This window comes from Stomoxys calcitrans, chromosome 3 (genome assembly GCF_963082655.1).
Source record: "Stomoxys calcitrans chromosome 3, idStoCalc2.1, whole genome shotgun sequence".
Taxonomy (NCBI): domain Eukaryota; kingdom Metazoa; phylum Arthropoda; class Insecta; order Diptera; family Muscidae; genus Stomoxys; species Stomoxys calcitrans.
This window is the reverse complement of record NC_081554.1, coordinates 112,834,886-112,854,755: the sequence shown is the minus strand read 5'-3', so window position 1 is coordinate 112,854,755 and position 19,870 is coordinate 112,834,886. Positions and strand designations below refer to the sequence as shown.

Below are 19,870 nucleotides of genomic sequence, written 5' to 3'. Positions count from 1 at the left end.
GTTTTTTTCTAATTAAAAAAACTTACGGGATTTGAAGCCAATTGAGGAAAAAATTGGCTGCACCGCCTTGTATCACAACAGTGAAAATTACTATTAGAGATGTTGCCGTTAGCATAGTTTGCCTTGCCTCTGACAATGTGTTACGAATCGCCAATGCAAACGACATAGCTCCACGTAGACCTAAAATAATTGTTTAATTACATTATTTAGCAATGTCTAGAATATCATTTGCTCTTTTCCTTACCAGCGAAGAACAGCATATGCTGGAAGTTTGAGGAAATTTTCGGTTTCCTATTTAAATTCAATAGCCAGGATAAGGGATAAATGTTAACAGCTCGCCCAATGGCTGCGCAAATCTAGATTTGTTTCGGGTTTGTTTGATTAATATCGATTCAATGATGTTGTGTTAATAAATATCGCTACTTACGAAACCGGTTATTATGAAAACTGCGTCAAAATGATGTTTGGGAAATGTAAACATGGAAACCCCTATATAAGAGAATATGAAGTTTTCTGCTAGGAAGTTTAGTAGTTCGAAGATTTCTTTGGTTCTGGTACGAGAGTTTTCCGATAAATTGTTAAAGGTGTAATGCGCTTGGCAAATTCCGCAGAACAATACAGCGACGACTCCAGTTAATTCCGATGCTTCCGCAATTAAAAATGTACTGTAAGACATTAGGACGAAAAGTGCCGACTCAAGCAGAGGGAAATCCCGAACACGAGTAAATTTAGTCAAGTGTGGCAGTAGTTAAGGAATAACAATCAAGTAAACAGAAATATAAAATCTAACGGCACATTGATTTGTTGATATACTTGTTAAGGTGGAACGAGCCACTTTTACTCGAAGGGAGATGCCTTCGAGTTTCTACCGTTCAAATAGTCTGAATGCTTTAAAAAGCCCCAACAACAACAACTGTTCACATACTCCAATACAGAGGGGTCCTTAAAGAAGTAAGAAACTGAAGTGGCACTTCAGTTTTTCGAATAAATCGGATAGCGGTTATAATAACCATATAATACTGTATTGTATTGCAATATACGTACATATGTCAATATCCAATTCTTCCGTAAAAATATATTCGCGTTGCAAATCGGAAAGAATGTGACATATATTGGCCAACAAAATATACTTTCATAATTTTGTTCTTAACTTTGAATTGAATTGAATTTTTACCCTTCAATTTTGCTTATCGTTTAGTAGGTAGCGCTTATTATAGATGCGTTTCACTCCAGACAAATAATTATATGTGTAAAAAAATTTTGCTGTTTTCCATCTAAATGAGACCAATTGAAATACAAAATTTTAACTACCTTGAGCATAACCAATCTCTGTTTCAACTTCATACACAGCACCGTTATTCTTAATTTCTGTGAAAGTTGAAAATTTCCATAGAAATTATTAATATGTGCATCAGTAAAAATTAAAGTTTTAGGAGCCAATAATTTCCAATTTTTTCGGTAATTACTTTGAAATGTACAAAAGTTGGTGAGAATCGACCTACTTTTTAATAAAAATGGAAATAGATTTATATATTTGTTTGACGGAAAATGCCCGTGGGGACAAACTTTCGGGCACGGGGCGCAGAATGATTGTTGAAATGAGATTAGCTCCTAGAAGAATAGTGGATATTACAGCTACAATCAATTCACTCTGCAATACAGTAGCTTTTTGTTAACAATCTGCCAACTATAGCAGCATTTGGAGGAGTGGATGTATGGAAACCATAGATAGAAGGGCATATTCGACATCAGCAGCTAATCAAAATATGAGTTGCAAACAAAATTGGATCTATCTGTTTTCAGACAATATATCCAACAAAGATTAAAATAATATGTTGGCCTTTTATAGCAAAGTAAAGTTCCAAAACCTCCCTAAAGGCCAAAACAGAATGAGCACGTTGAGCTTTGTTTTTAAGTGTCACATTGCACAAATGCAAATCCACCCAAATGGGCGGATGGTTTTTTTTTTAATGAGAAAAATCCATATTTTTTTTTCTAATTACACTTCTATGTTAACGGTTGCATAAAATCGGATAAGAAAAAGACATAATTTCATTATTCTTTTTGAATCCGATGCAATAAAAGCTTTGAACACATGTATCCAATAAAATGCACACTAGTAATAAGTTTTTAACCATGAAAATATCACTACTAGCCATCGACTTCTTTCAGTGTTAATTAACTTTATGAAAGTAAAGTGAAATGCTTTAGTCTTTTTTTTCTTCTTCAAAGTGGAGTCGAGCTTAATGACCATGAGAATTATGCTTAGCGGAAAGATTTGATTATTGGAAAGTAACTGAAAAGAAATTACCTAATTAACAGATCCTCGGACATAGACATAGCAGCCATTTATATACGTTCCGTTTCGAAAGGTGGCTATACTCTCTTGTTCACTACCATCGCTTTGCCTCTATCCACACGACTGCCTAGGCTCCCGGCTATGAGGCTCATTTTTCTGATACTTAAGCAACATCCTATGCAATTAGCATATGTGACTGTCGAAAGACCACGGAGAGCAACCTCCCCGTTCACCTGTAGGTCAATTCATGAAACTTTCTTTCCAAATCTATTTTTAACATTATTCTCGATTATTTGACAATTAAAGTGATTGCCAATTCCCATGAGTGAAATTCAATGATTATGTTTTAACCCTTTGACTACCGATGTCCTCTGCAGAGGGCATGACTTTAAGAGTCCACTGCTCATTACTCTTATGATCTTTATTATAGTTTGTTAAGTCACTTTACATGTTTTGTAAATTAACTTTAATCTTCAATTGAACACATTTGTCATTTTATTATTCATAACAATTTGCAAAGCAACGAGAGCCACCTTAATCGTTTTTCCCTTTTATTATTGCAAATGCAAATTTTGCCCATGAACATTTCACTAAGGAACAGGGGCAAACTTCTCACATATCAATGAGTGCAGTTCGATTCAAGTTTAAGCTCAATGATAAGGGACCTCCATTTTATAGCAGAGTCCGAACGGCGTGCCGCAGTGCGACATCTCTTTGGAGAGAAGTTTTACATGGCATAATATCTCACAAATGTTGCTAGCATTAGAAGGGGTTGGAGATGTGTGATGGGTAAATATCCAAAAGGTATTTACCCGGTAAATTGGGTAAATACCTGGGTATTTACCCATTTATACCCAAAAGCTTTATAATTTTGCAGATATCTTGGGTATAAACACATTTTCCAAACAATTTTTGATGATTTCGCATTCCTTGTGATCTCATCGGATTTTAGTTATATAGCCGCTATATAGACCGACCTTTCACACGATTTCGATGAAATTTGGCATAGTGAGTTCTGGCAGATCCCTGCCCATTTCTGTGAACTGTGGTTCAGATCGGACTATCTTTGGATATAACTGCCCTATAGACCGACCGCCCGATTTCCCGATATAGGGTAGTGGGGCCATAAAAGATCCATTTATTACCCGAATTCGATGGAATTTGGCAAAGCATGTTCTGATAGACCCCTACCCGTTCCTGTCAAATGTGTTCAAATCAGACCATATTTGGATATGCTGTTACATAGACCGATCTCTCGATATAGTGTAATGAGCCTATGAAAGGAGCATTTTCATCCTATTTCGATGAAATTAGTTCTGGTATCCCCCTAGACCTCTTTGTTGAATATCGTTCAAATCAGACCATATTTGGATATAGCTGCCATATAGACCGATCTCCCGATATTGTGTAATGAGCCTATAAAAGGAGCACTTTTCATCATATCACCCACCCATCACCCAACAAAGTTGTTGATACAATTGCAAAGATTTTGTGAGACAAATAAGGGCGCAAGTTAATATAAACCATCAATACTATTGACGAGGAAGATTAATTGCTCGTAAGATAAACATGGGGATGTTGAAACCCAAGCAACGGTTCTAATTGGTTTTGATTTCACAAAATCCAGGCTTCTTTAAAGACAGTGAGCTAAAATGTGCCAAGAGGTCACCTATGGAAGGATGAAAAGATAGATTGGGGCGTCTGTTAAGTAGCCCATCACCCGGAAAACCTGAAGTAATTACTTTAAAAAAACGAAGAATAAAAACGGACCCCCTATGTTGGCGACCCCGCAAACGTTTTAAGGACCATGATTTGCGGGTCTGCACCTGCAATGTCCGCACTCTTTATGGAGAGGGTGCTGTGTACGCAGACATTACTGCCATACAGGAAGTGTGATGGCTCGGGAAGGGTTCCACAACAACACCGAGTGGTGACGCCCTATATTATAGCTGCCATGAGACTAGGCATGAATTTGTGGTTAGTCGGAGAATGAAACACCTTGTCTCCAGGTTTACATAGGTTGATGAGAAGCTAGCCACAATCCGCATATAGGCCAAAATCTTCAACATCAACCTTATTTGCGGCCATCCCCCGACGGAAGACAAAGGCGAACACACCAAAGATATCTTCTGCTAGCGCCGTTATATAAGGGATCGATTATGAATTGCAACCCAACTTCAGTTGAGTTGCCAACAAGCAAATTTGTTATAGAAATTACTATTTATGTATTGAATTGTATACGTTTTACAATACAATGTACTTAACAGTTGAGGGTTAAAAAAATTGATATTGAATGAAACAGACAACATTTTCGAACTTTATACTAATTTTTATTTCGTGATCTTATTATTTTTTTATCATCCATAATCGACCCCTAAAATTGTTCTGGGAAATATTAATGCGAAAATAGGGAAGAAAAATATCTTTGGCCCAATAGTCAGAAAATTTATAAGCCTATATGAAGAAACTTTCGATAATGGATTTAGGCTAATAGACTTCACCGCGCCAAAGAACATGGTAGTTAGCAGCACTAGATTCCAACATTGAAGGATTCACACGGCCACATGGCTGTCACCGGATCAAACCAAATAGATCATGTTGTGATAGATAGAGACATTCAACCAGCGTTTTAGTACGATCGATCCGAGGGTCGAACTTCGATTCGGATCATTACCTTGTTGCAGCAAAGATTCGCCCCCGTCTTAGTATGACAAGAAGCGTACGATCTGACACTGCACGGAAGCTGGACATCGAAAAGCTGCAAACACAACCGATGGCAACGGCATACTCCACTCGACTGACCCAACTGCTCGATGAAAGCACTCCTTATCCCAATGATTTAACGGCGCAGTTGCAGTCCATTGTCCCCTTCATGGAAAATGCAGCGAAATCCGTACTTGGGTACCAGGTGAAGGAGAGGTTTCGGGGGAAACGTCTATTCCGCAGAAAGAAAAAGGAAATGGAAAGACGTGAGTGTGAGCGAATAGTGGTGTACAGGAGTCGGAATGAAGTCCGGAACCTCCACCAAAGAATTAGACATCAAACCGATGGCTTTGGCGCAGGTACTTCCTTCTGGAGAGCCAAAGAAAGAAATCTGATAACTGATAATGTGCTGAGGGTATGGAAAGAACATTTTAACCAGCTGCTAGTGTCCGACTATGGCTGCGAAGGGATACCGCAGTACCAATCCCTGATGATGGTTTAGGATGTTAATCTCCTAGTTAACAAGACGGCAGGAGCCGACGGATTACCCGCTGAACTATTTAAGACCGGAGACGCCACGCTGATAAAGCGTATGCATTAGCTTGTCTGCGCAATCTGGCTAGAAGGACACATACCCGATGAGTGGATACCATGTCCCGTACACAAAAAAAAAATTAGGATTATTTCCCATAATAGGTAAGGAAATTAACTGCAATTGAATTTTTTTCGTTAGATTATTAGTACGTTGGAAGTTCAGCAGAGAAGAGCAAGGAATGGGCTCATTCGGAATTCGGAAGCGATGGAACTTTAAAAGGATGGTTTTTGTTCAAATTTTGTTTTTTTTAAGGAAGATTTTAAGGATATTTCAATTGGGTTGTTGGAGATTGTGCTAATATATTGCGGTAATAAGTGTGTATCTTCTAAAAATAACCAGGGCTCTAATATAGTTCTGGTATCCATAAGGATACCTGAACACTACTTGAATACCCGAATTTTACGTTTCCAACAATGACTGTACATTTTGTATACTCTAATAGTTCATTGGATTGGATCATTTTTGGAACAAATTAGTCAAAATTTACATTTAATCAAGCAAATATGTTATGTCAAGAATTCAAATATTTTTATGTCAATCTCTTACAAGTCTTAATGGAGTACTTTAACGAATTAGATTAAGTTTTTATATTAAATTTCTAAACATATCCACAAATAACATATTGTGCTCGAGCATCTCATAAATGTAACAAAATTTTGCCATACTCAACTACCATGTCAATAACGATCTCAACTGGCCAGATGATAGCGTGGGACAAATGTAGTAAGGCAATGCTTATTTTTTGTATTTATTATGTGATTGGAATGCTCGATGAAACGAACACATACATTTAAACAGTTCAATTAGGAGTAAGAACTAAGTTCGGGACAAGAAGAAAAACCTCAATAATCACTCCACCATAATATCCATTTATCAATCTTTTAACATTAAATCTATGTATTTTATTTAACCGTATACACTCTTTCAATTTTATGGTCTTTGATAAGTTCGAAAAATATAGCATAATTCTTTTGGAAACGTAGTTTTTTATTCACGAAAGGTTCGGTACTCTCGCTAAAGGATACTCTTAAGGACAGAAAGGTATTTAGTTACTATTCTGTACGGTATTAGATACTACGTGACCGATTAACATCTGGTGTCATGCCTTCGTAATAAGGCGTGACACCATTTTTATCTAACTATATTTTTTCCTTTCCATCCGTCTATTATTTTTCAAGAGCTACCTAAAATTCAATTCAATTTATTAATAAAAATCCACCCTCCCGGGCTTTACATTGATAGATATGAAACATTCCAAGTATAAACAACAAAATGATTTATCCGATATATGTGAATAATACAAAAATTAAAACTAAAATAAAATAAATCGACAATTTAATGAGGTTAAATGATATTTGTTAAAAAGAATAATTTAAACACTGTGCATGCTGGATGTTTGAGATTGCAACAGTGATGGAAATTTAGTTGACCATTGATCCTTGGAAGTGATTAGTCAGTTTATCTTTAAAAGTCCGCTGACATAATGAAATGTTTTTCAGATCATTTGGCAAAGCATTCGATAATCTCGCCGAACGTATTGCGATGGATCTCTCAAATATAATGTGACGAAAGCTTTCAATGCGTATTTGCGAATTTCGAGTTGAACTCAAGAGTTGAAAGTAAGGGCTATGATAAATCGGTTCGATTTTAGAAAGTGTTCAGAAGAACACCCATGAAACTGATGAGAAAAGTATTAATAATCCCGTCTATACCAACGACCGTAGATAAATCGCAGGATACCGTGGAAGCACTTTTGCAGTTTGTGAAGATTAGTTATGTTGGACCCTGTATGGACCTCGGCACAGTATGGATGTGAGGCATGAGCAATGAATGAGCCAATGTATATTTAATTTGGGTTGGTAATATAACGTTTAGACTGTATAGCTTTATAAGGATAAGGTATAATTTAGAACATATATGCGCTATGTGCAGTGTAAAGAGGACATTGGAATCAATTTCTGTTCAATTTTTCTTCAATCTGTTGAAGCGGCATTTGGTCTTGCCAATGTTAATTGAACACTGACATATTCGACCAATATCATCAAGATTTTAGATGCATCTCTCCACGCTACCAGAGTCTAAAGTACTCAGTAACTGAAAATCATCAGCATATATTGCCAAGTTAGCATATTGAACATAACGTCTAAGGTCATTAACGTATAACATAAACAAAATAGGTCCGAGAACAGAACCTTGTGGGACCCCAGCAGAAACAGAATTCACATTCGAAGTTTAATTATGACAGACTACATACTGAGAACAATTGGATAAGAATGACATAAGAAGACTGCAGGACGCATACGAGAGGTTGAAATTGTGATAAAGTTTAGAAAAAAGAATATTATGGTCAACAGAATTGCTTAAGTCAAGAGCCGAAAGAATAAAAGGATTGCCTCTATCGACAACACGTCTTGTATCATCAGTAAGTTTTATCATAAGTGATGTGGTACCGTGATGCCTTCTAAAGCCCGATTGGCATGGATCAATTAGTGAAAAGCGATTCAGATGATCTAGAAGTTGGTCTCTTATTATCACTTCAAAAGCCTTGAATAATGCTAGTAAAATCGGAACAGTTTAAACCAGTAGTGTCTTTCTTCCGTAGTGGCGTAACTGTGTTAGTTTCCAAACAATCGGGAAATGATTTATCATTAAAATTGTGTTCAAAAAAATGCAGAACAAATGGTGAACGTACGGTAATATTATTAAAAAAAAAGAATGGGTACTCCATGGGAACCTAATGCATTACACTTAATCCTAAATATTGCACTTTGTAATTCGTCAAGATATATATTTCTAAAGAAATGGATATTATTGCGAAAATCTAAATTTGTATCATATATTTGGCGGGAATTAGGTACGTAGCTAGATGCTGCCAAATAATTATTAAAAACTAGGAGGCCCCCAGAGAACGAATTCTCGACCACAATTCTTTAGAATCAGTTACACCGGCAAACATGCGTATGCCAAAGGAACGTTTAACTCTTGTTATGGTATTACAAGCAATATTTTCTATCGTTTATATCTCAATTCATTATCCTCAGTGGGACATTCAATATAAGCGCGAAATGCCAAACCCCTATTTAGAATGCCTGGTTTCACATCTGTATTATTAAACCATGACGGCTTGCCGTAATTAATTATTTTGGTTCTTACAGGTACGTGATTATTAAACAAGAATTGCATTATATTATCTAAGACAGATAGCTATACGTCTGTATCGTTAGTGCGGTAGATGGATGAGAAATCAGTCAACAACATGTCATTAATTAGGTTATCCATGGCAACGGAGTTGTAATCTCGGAATGACTTGTAAAAAGTATTTCTATTAGTCATTAAACGATATTGGAAAAGCATAAACGCATGTTTAGAGTTAAGGGCTGGGAAATTAAACTGATTGCTTCGAATAACAGCATCCTTGTTACTAATTAGAAAGGAATCAACAAGATATTGTGTGGAGTACAGAAAGTTTACAACGGGTTAACAATTATTTTAGGACATGAATATTTTCTCAAATCTAAAATATCACATTTGAAATAACGTAAATCATCACATTAGGAAATCGTGAAATAATGTCAGAAATACCATTTTCCAAGGCATCAATATTTCCATTTGGCAAATAAACAACTACAACCCAGAGCTAATTTTCAGAAACAGAAACATTGACTCGTATTAGGCAGGGATAAAATTACTTTCGCCTTAAGACTATTAGAAACTTATAAACCGACGCCCCCTCCTCGCATTCCAGAACGATTATTTCTAAAGAACTTATATCCAGAAATACTAACAGCATTGGTAGGCACATAAGGCTTGAGAAAGATTTCAGACACACCTATAACATTGAGATATCCGCTGCTCAAAAGATTCTCTATTTTATCAAATTTGGATGAATAATTGCTGGTTTCAGGGGTTGTGCATTAAAAACCCCAATGTTAAGGTTTTGATCAGAAGAAATTTGTCTTTTAAAGAAATCATCACTGACAATCTCACCGATGCAATCAGTGAGATCACCCAAAGGAATGTGCGTTAATACTAAAATTAAAAGAATCATTAAAAAGAAAAAAAATTACAAAAAATTAACTTTAAACATGTAAACACAAAAATAAAAAAAAAAAATAATAAAATAGCTGACTAAAAAAATACTAAATAGAATTAGAGATCAAATTTCAAGGTTTGTCGGATTGTTTAACCCATCCGACAACTAACCCACCGTCCCTTCCTTATGAAGATAGTAAAAAACAAACAATTCTATCAATTGCATGCGGAGTACCAGAAAGAGCAGTCGGAGGTGCATTGCTTCTCCGACCCAGACGTCGAAGATGAAAGCTGGCTTAAATTACATAATGACCAATGTGCCATTTTTGTGCACGATATTTGCAACAAAAATAGCCAGGAATTACACGAAAGCTCTTAATTTCTCGTTTTTTCTGAAGACCTCTACAAATATGTTTGGCTTTGATAGCAGCTGGCAGGAGATTTTCATTTAAGTAAACTCTGGATGGAATATCAGTCGGAACTATTTGATTTAGTTTGAGTTCTTTCTTAGCATAATACTTTTTCATAACTTCGGCCCTTTTCGTCACAGAGCAAAATTTAATGTGCATTGTCTTCTTGCTTTTTCCCAGCCAAAAACAGCTGCTTATTATTTCTTCAGTTCTAATGTTTTCACCAACCGCCTTAGAAACATTACGAGCCATGACGATTGGTTCAACATTAGGGGGCAGTCCATAAACTGGACATCATTAAGGCATTGTTGAAATCTAATCTTATAGTTCTCACGTTCGATTGAATACAGGCGTTTGTTGGCAGTTTCCTGGATTTCCAACGCATACAATTTCTCCTTATTAATGGTTTCTTTTAAGGAGGCAATGCTGGAGTCTGTTTCATTTTTAGCGAGCATTTCATTTCATTTTAGGGCAGCATTTCAATTAAATTATCCAGCTTTGATGTACATTTTTCCAAAGCCTTTCAGACTTGCGCCTCGTTAGGAACGATGCTAAGGCTGAACAATGTTAACACCTCCATCTTATCGTTTTGTTTTTGGTCAAAAGATCAAATGGAGCTGAAGTTACCTGCGAACATTTATCTTTGTGATACCAGTTGTTGCATATGTAACATAAAACTCCGCCAGATGATTTTGTAATGTTTTCATTGCAAGATGGGCAAACAAATGTTGTTGTTGCAGGTGCCATGTTTACAAAATGCACAAACGAAGACGTGCAAAGCAAAACAGCAAAAAACACAAATTGCAAATCGTCACAGGAGGCTCGATGTTTTCCGCAAACAGAATTACATTCAAAATAACTATTAGTTATATTTTAATTAAAAGAACTAGTCAGCAGAAAAAATAAATGACTCTTGCATGGACTGGCTTGTCGGGGTTGTGTAATCGCATCCAGGCCTATTTCTGTCGGAGAAATAACGAAAAAACCGGTTTATTAGATTATTAATTGGATTTGGTGAGCAGAATTATTTTTGCTGAAATAATTCGTTTTTTTATTACTTTAATAATCCTGCTACACTTAGTAGGGATAACTTCGCGGTTAGTGACTTAGGTCAAGCCAATGGGGAACGTTCGATTAATTCGGAAAACACTGATTCAAACCGTATGAGTAGGACAAGATCGGATACAAGATGAATTCGAAGACGAAGTTTGAGGTTGTCAAGGCAAGTTGACAATTCGAGGTATCCATCTCAAACGATGGATGAAGATCGAATTTGCAATGTAGTGGCGTCATCAATGATTTTCCAGATGAAATAACATCGATTATTGCAAACCAATTAAGTGCAGCTTTAGGCGGTTTGAATTTTAATGGTAATTCTGATTCCAACCAATTTTCCATTAGAAGAGAACAATTGCCCATGCAAAATGAAAATCCCATGCAAAGAATTCCTACTTCGCAGGACAACTCGGAAAAAGTCCTGGACATAATTCGTAATGGAGACTGTCGTTTTCAGGAAATAACAATGGAATATCGATCGTAGGATTTGTTTACAGAGTACAAACTATGACTGACAATACACTTCGAGGAAATTTCACCTTGTTATTTAAATATGTTCACCTTTTGTTTGACGAGAACGGCTTGGGTTGGTTTTAGCGTTACCATAAGAAGAATCGCAGGCTGAATTGGTTTTAGCTATGAGGTGCCCTTAAAAGGCAATATAAAGATTATTACCATATTAAGGACGAAATAAGGCGCAGAAAGAAGGAAATAGCTTATCGTGTGATCTCTTTAATTGCTAAAGTTTGCGAATACACGCAAAAGATTAAAACGTTTGAGAAATTTTTCGAGAAACAAAATTCTTTTATAACGAAGTTTTTCTTTTATTGTAATTATGTAACGTTCGCTTCAACATATCAAAAGGCAGCCTTAAACGTAGCATTCGTAGATGCAACTAACTTTGTTTATTGTAAACCCTTTAGCAACTTCGCCTACGGTAAAAGTAACTTTCTTTTTTTGTGCAACCAAAACTCTTTAATGGCAAAAGTCTTTCGAAAGCCTCTAACGATTATTCGTTTACCATACCAATAATTATTCTCTTGTGTCTCTCCTGAATATTAAAGCGTAAAGACCAGTGATGGATAAAAAGTGATGGGCGGATAGTAAACTCGAAAATTGAAATTTGTTATAGTTTCGCCATAGGTACGTCCGATGACAAAAATCATTAGAACAACATGGAAGACTTTTAATATAATTGTGTATCATAACATTGGAATAAATCCAAATATACTCTGAATAACAACCAGGAAGGTAAGGTCACGAACAGTCTTAGATTACCGCCTTCTCTGAGGATGGCAAAATCCGCGTGGTTTGGTTGCCGGGCCATAACTGAGTTAGGGGAAATAAAAGGGCAGACGATTTGGCGGTGAAGGCCAGAGGAATGCCGTCAATAAACTTGGTTAACCCGATGCCTTTTCGGGTTGACGCAGTCCGAGGACGGCGAAAATCCTATGGGGGGATCCAGATCCAGATGAGAGGATAAGGCTATTACTGAAAGCAAGTAAGAAGGAGGTCAGTATAGCTATTGGTATCATAACGGGACATATAGGACTACGAGCTCACTTATGTAAAATCGGTGCGGCAAGTGATAGCATGTGTAGGGCATGCGGGAAAAATGATGAGATGTTGCAGCATTTCCTTTGTTATTGCCCGGCTTTCGCGTGTAACAGATACCGGCACTTAGGTGGAGACACAATACCAGACATGAACCAACTAGGGAAGTGGTATTGAAAACAATTAAGGATTTTGTAAGTAGCACGGAATTCCTAACATAAACATTTTCTTTTTAGAGATTACTTTATAGTTTTTAGAGCACACAACAAGCCGATTATTGGCTAAGGTGTATGCCCATAGTGGCATGGTGCGGATTAATTTCTACACCCTCTTTTCTAAATACCCTAACCTAACCTACTCTAAAATAATTTGAGTGACCAACATAGATCTGCTTATTGGTAGAAAATTTAGTTGGAATTATGTTACAATAATATATTGAACTTAGCATCCTATTCAATATGCACAACATATTTTAAAACAAACAAGTAAAAAAGTGCTAAGTACAACCGGGCCGAGTTTTGGGAATTCACCACCATGGATTCTGCAAAAAATTTATACAAACTAAATGAAGTTGAAAGGCATAATTTTAGATACCAAATATGCGTAAAAGCAGCAAAAAAATTAGCTTCTGTTACCGAATAAAGATAATGGAGAGACTGGTTTATATTGGAGCTATATCAGGTTATAGACTGATTTGGACCGTACATGGCATAGTTTTGGAAGTCGTAACAGAACACTGCATGCAAAATTTCGGTTAAATCGGACAAAAAAAGATGGGTATATATGTGAGCTATATCAGGTTATAGACCGATTTGGACCGTACATGGCACAGTTGTTGAAAGTCATAACAGAACACTGCATGCAAAATTTCATCCATATTAGACAAAAATTGCGGCTTCCAGTGGCTCAAGAAGTCAAATCAGGAGATCGGTTTATATGAGACCAATATCCAAATCTAAACCGATATGGTTCATTTACAATCCCCAACGACATACGTCAATAGTAAGTATCTGTGCAAAATTCCAAGCGGCTAGCTTTAAGCGTTCGACCGCTATCGTGATTTCGACAGACGGACGGGCATGGCTAGATCGACTCAGAATGTCGAGGTGATCCAGAATATATATACTTAATGGGGACGCAGAGCAATAATTCGTACGGGATGGCTAGATTAGTATACGCCCATCTTATGATGGGTATAAAAAGAATGTACATATACACAAGCAAGACGTTGAAGAAAAACTAGTTGAAACCCGAATAACATTTTATATATCAAGATATATACATTTGTCACAAACTCTTGCAAGAATTTATCGCAAAAATCATGTAATTTTATCGTAAACAAAATCCAATGTTTTTCAGAACAGAAGTTTACATGGAAAAATTTTCTTTTATGTGAAACGAATTATTTTTTACGTGTAACTATGGACACTATTCACAAGAAAACACATGCTACTCGCCTATGCCGACAATATCGACATCATAGGTCGGTCACTGGAAGAAGTATCTGCAGTCTTTGAATGAATCGAAAGAGAATCAGTGATAATGGAGAGATAAGTCAAATGGATGGTATCAACTCACAAAACGCCTTGTACAACCGATCAGATAAAGAAACTTGAGAAAGTTGGGAACCACAATTTTGAGATAGTCAGCAAATCTATCCCGGCACCGCAGTAACCGAAACGAATGACAACAGTTTTGAAATAAAGCGAAGAAACGCCCACAAATCACCAATGAGATGCCACTGGTATTAATATGCTTCCTTGTCAGACGGGAAAACTTACGTCCGTCGTCCCAGAACCACAGAAGGCTGTGAAAAATGGTAGCGTCTCATTAATGATTTGTGGGTGTTTCTCTGTATATGGTCTGTATCCCATTTTCTGGATTAAGGACAAGGATATTTTGAGGAATAAAATGCTTCCATTTGCCGAGGAAAAAATGGCCTAAAGTGACAGTTCATGTAAGTTAACGACTTAAAGCACTCTTACAGACTAGCGCAATTCTAGTTCTAAGAGGTTTCTGTACCGAGTTTGAAAGGCCTATCGCAATCGTGAAATCATTGAAAACCTCTGGGGCATAAAAAAACAAAGATTTTAAACTTTCCCTATGAATTTTTTATGCTTTCCTTAATTTTTTAATCACTTCTTTTTCTTCTTCAGTTATGTGAACTCCGCGAACCATTTTGAAGTGCTAATGCTTTAATTTACGAAATGCATATTGGAATAAAGAATGTGAATGAGTAGTAGCCATTTAATTTTCTTTCTTCTTAGAATAAAAGTTACAAAAATAATAGAATTCATAAGAAATTACATCGTTTTAATAAGTGTCCTTGTTATTTTTTCCAAGTAAATTTACCAAAAAAATCACCATACCGAGTAGCCGTGAATTATATGAAATTTAATATCAAATTTAAGTTCACCGTTCAAAGCCCAACTTGTCTACGAATATTCAGGTTCAGCCTAATCTGGTCCAGAACTAATCATTATATTTTCCACCACTGCAAATCGAGGTATTATTGTGTCAATGGTGGAAAGCACTTTAATTTTGTATATTGTGTGACGCTGTCGGCTGCAACTCACCCTTTCGTTATTATTAATTTTTTAAATTAAAGTGGAGTAATTGTGGTTTAATATATATCTAATCTATGAACGTCGAGTTTTTCTGTTGTTTAGTAAAATATATACAAAAACGTTAGAAATCAAGCCTAGGGTTAATACCCTATTCGGCTTTTCACTGTGAAACTCCAATTAAAAAAACGTATAAGCTAAAAACATGTTAAATAAATAAATGCCTTTTTACGCCAATGGCGTAAAAGAAGCACTCAAAAACAATTAATCGTAGTGTAATATAAATGTAAGATTGAGTTAGTGCAAAACAATATTTGTTAAAGTTTTTCGCAACAATTCCGAAAGCTGAACAAAATACTCTGCTTTAAGGTGAGTTTAGTGTTTTCGGAAAAAGTCATGTATTCTGTAGTGAACATCGGTGGACAATGCTTGTAAAATCGATTGATCGGCTTATATGGAAGATATATCCAAATATGAACCCACATGGTTAGAGATGGGCGATGGGTAAATACCCAAAAGGTATTTACCCGGTATATGGGATACATACCCGGGTATTTACCCATTTATACCCAAAAGCTGGGTATTTATAATTTTGTAGATATCTTGGGTATAAAAATATTTTCCAAACAATTTTAATGAATTCGTATTCCTTGCATATATACCTGATCTTCTGATCTCATAAAATCGGATTTTAGTTATATATAGCCGCTATATAGACCGATCTCTAGACTTAAAGTCTTGAGGCAATAAATTGGTCATCACCCGATTACGATGAAAATTGGCACAGTGAGTTCTGGTTAAGCCCTACCCATTTCTGTGAAGTGTGGTTCAGGTTCAGTAATTTTTCATTGCAATGACTCCATTGACTACAAATGTACTCTCAGGGGGGCATTTTACTCAAACAAGCCAACAAACATATATTCTCGAAAAATGAATTTTTGTACTTCTTAGCACTTTAGTTAACTAAATGCGTAAAGAAAATAATTTTATCAAAGCTATTTTAAATACGGTAGTGAAAGGTTTAAAGGCCAAGGTTTACGAAACAAGGATTAATACCATGGCAGACGGTTGTACGTGCCGAATTGACCCGATGGAGTCCTTCATCGGCAAGGGCTGCCGCTTATCAAAAGTTTATGGACTGTTTCTACTTTTGCAGTTTGGAAGACTGTGCATCGTTTTACAACCGTAAAATATTATAAAAAGTTTTTTTTTATGACCGGAAATGTTTCTTTGGGTTGTTCAAAATCATCAAAAAGAAAACACAAAACAAAAAACTCTTTTTCACTTGAAAAGGATATCAATGCTGTAAAACATCCCATCATAGCTCCAATCAGCAGAGACAACATAAATATACCAAAAAAGTCACCTAACGCTCTGAAGAAAGCATATGTCTCAAATTCTCCGGTTCTTGAATAATGTTCTCCGTAATTTTGAATGGCTCTGAAAAAAATTGCATCATGTTATATGTGAGTTATTTATTATTCCTCCCTTACTTACCCACTTAAAACAATGGCGACGGCGTCATTTAGAACAGATTCACCAAACACCAATGCATAAAGATTTACATCGACATTCAAATCATGAAATATGGCCAGTATTGTAAGTGGATCTGTTGGTGATATCAACGCTCCAAAATACAGCGTGTCCAGAAATGTGAAACTGCTACTCAAGTATGTTGGCATCAGTTTCACAAACCCGTACATAAGTGCACCGATTAGGAACGCTGATAATGTTGTGCCCAGTATGGCAAATGTTAAAATTGCTCCAAGATTCCGAAAAAAATATTTCTATCACGAACAAACATAAGAAGACTTAAATAACTGCAATGTAGTCGAGACCTACCTTTTTTAAGCTATATCCTGCGTGGAATATAATGGGTGGCAGAATTATATTGAAAAATATCTCAGGATCAAATGTGGCTTTTAAGTCGATTTCATTTTCCACTACATCGTAAACTTGACTACGAAATGCGTAAGCATACGTTTTATTCTCAATCGGATCACTTCCATTTGGCGTTAATTTTCCTGGAAACTAATGAATAAAGTTGAAAATTTAAAAACATGACTTCTAAGCGCAAAAAAAAGCCAGCCCACCTTTAACCAAAGTGTATCCGGTGGTAGAGTTTGATTAAACCTGGCATCAGCTTCCGGCTCAACTTCCAAATGAACAAGAGGTGTTGATGAACCTGAATAACGTATTGCTGCACCAACAATCAAACCTACAAAAATTATAGAAATTACATGTCAATTATTTGTGTATTGCAGTAAATAACTACGTACAACAGGATGTAAATACCTTAAAACTATTAAACTATCTTAAAAACTGAATAAAGATAAACAGTCTTATTCACAAAAAAAAAATGTTTACAAACCGAAATTAGACAAATTTGTCTTTTTGTTAATAAACCTATTTTAAATTTGAAAAAGTTATTGCATGCTCAACCCAAGGCGTATTTAATAGGTGGCCGCATTATCACAGCTGATGGGATTTCGTATGTCAATTAATTTTTGAATTCGCCTTATAAAAATAAAAACTTCAAAATAAATATTTCATAAATTGATAGATTGTCAATAAAAAAGGTGTTCGCTTAGCCATAGTCCTGCACCTACCCCCGCATTTTCAGGCAGTGCCATAATAGGTGCTGAACCGTCTATAATGCGTAAGTCCAACATGCGCGACGCCAAAGTCCAGACATTGCGATTGCTTGTCAGGACTCCTATCCGTAGTGAGAACTGTAGCTCCACCCATCTAGGAGGGATCCCCTGAACACACCAAGTTACCCCATATTGGGGAATATCACCAACTTTATGTTTTGGGGGTATACGTCAAGCCCATTGGCCAATCTCTATACGCACTCTGAACGGCCACAGACTAAGACAACAGCAATAAAGGTGTTCATTTAGCCATTATCCTGAACCAATTCAGGCAGTGCTACAATAGGGGCACAACCGTCAACCAGCGCGATTTCAAAGTGCTGACATTGCAATTGCTAATGAGAAGCCCTATCAGTAGTGAGTCAGTACGTCAAGCCCATTGGCCAATCTTGGCAGCATACTATATGCTCTCTATACGGCCATACACTTAGATGAAAACGTCATCCTCGTAGCCAACAAACTTTAGCCCCCTCCTTTTCAAATGACCTAAAAATCCCACAGTTATCCAATGGCCCCAAAAAGGGTTACAAAAACCGTCCATGAGCTCTAGTCACAATATTCCTATTGAATGAACTCAATTAAGGAGGAATCCTTATGTCCCCCAGATAGTCATGCATTTGACACATGTGATTTGTGGTCCCTGCTTATAATAGAGACAAACGTCTATGATGTTGGAATCAATCCCAGCCCCATTGGAATTGAGCTAGAACTATCCTGGTCTACCGTGGAAGGTTAAATACATTCTTTTTGTAGCAGTATGTTGTGTTTTATCTTTCGTCTGCTTGATTTTGTTGAGTGTCAAGTCCCAGGAACTCTGCGACTAAGATGGGGTGCGTCCACAGAGATCTGGGTCTGAGCCGAGTGGGTCTGGCCGGGCAGTTAAACAGGTGAGGTGTATCGTGTGATCCCTGGTTGCAGTCGGGACGTACATCTTCCACGCCGGCATCAATCCTTGCTCTGTGGGTGTTGAGGCGGCTGCATCTGCCGGACCGTAATTGAGCCAGAACTACTCTGGTTTCCCGGGAAAGGTCAAGTTCTTGAGGTGCAATGGCAGGCGATAGTTCCCCAAGGTCTACATGCATCCTGTAGCTATTTACCGCATCTGCTACCGTGTCTGCATGATACGCCGCTTGATCTAGAGGTTCTCTCTTGTAGCGCTGAACCTCACCCTCTAGATCATATAGATCTACCTTAAGGCTTCTGGGCGGTGGACATCTATCTCTGCGATCACAGCCCAAAAGATTTTGCTTGGACAGCATGTAGTTATGTCTTCGCACTGGTAAGATCTTTGTCTCCTGATGGAGGTGGTCCACATAAGAACTGAGGAGACAGCCCTTCGCAGTTCGGAGGGCGGCATTCTGACAGATCTGAATATTATTCCACTGTGTCACAAAGCTGACGAGACAACACTGGCGCTGCAAACTTACCACAGACCGGCCAATTTGTGTTTTGTACGTGGTCAACAAGGATTTTTTGTCTGCGACCCAAGTGCTGCCGGCAAGTAACTTTTTTTATTTAAGTCTATAGATAATAAATACCCTTACAGACTAATAACAATATATTTACAAATTTAATATAATTTTCCTTTTTAAAATTTCTCGATCTTCAGATAGATCTATTATCAGTTGATTAAATTGATAACATAGGTGCCAAAAAGGATCATTATTGACATAATTGGTTCTTTAATAAGAAATTTTCAAAAGATCAAAATATTTGGTAGGTCTGATAGGAATGTTAAAGAAAACTCGACTCAAAAGAAAGCAAGAATCTATTTGACCATGAATTAATTTAGTCAAAAACGTAATGTTATGTGAGTGAAGATAATTTCCGAATTTAACTAGTGGAGTCACAAACCACTAACTTTACAGCCGTTTGTTACTGGCAATAGATGTGAGTGAAGATAAATTCCGAATTTAACTAGTGGAGTCACAAACCACTAACTTTACAGCCGTCTGTTACCGGCAATAGCAGGTCACTGTTCAAAATTTTTACACATATTAAAA

General features: G+C 36.8%; 1 protein-coding gene across 1 annotated transcript in view; it reads right to left on the bottom strand.

The window, feature by feature from the left end:
- Positions 1–19,870, bottom strand: part of LOC106092400 (sodium/hydrogen exchanger 9) — a 157,918-nt gene that overhangs the window by 122,693 nt on the left and 15,355 nt on the right. Inside the window, exons 2-8 of the mRNA XM_059366092.1 lie at positions 17,307–17,431; positions 17,056–17,244; positions 16,711–17,000; positions 16,512–16,653; positions 428–736; positions 245–356; positions 27–180 (exon numbers count right to left, since the gene is read on the bottom strand). Coding sequence (XP_059222075.1) covers positions 27–180; positions 245–356; positions 428–736; positions 16,512–16,653; positions 16,711–17,000; positions 17,056–17,244; positions 17,307–17,431 — 1,321 coding nt within the window. The remainder of the gene's footprint in view (positions 1–26; positions 181–244; positions 357–427; positions 737–16,511; positions 16,654–16,710; positions 17,001–17,055; positions 17,245–17,306; positions 17,432–19,870) is intronic.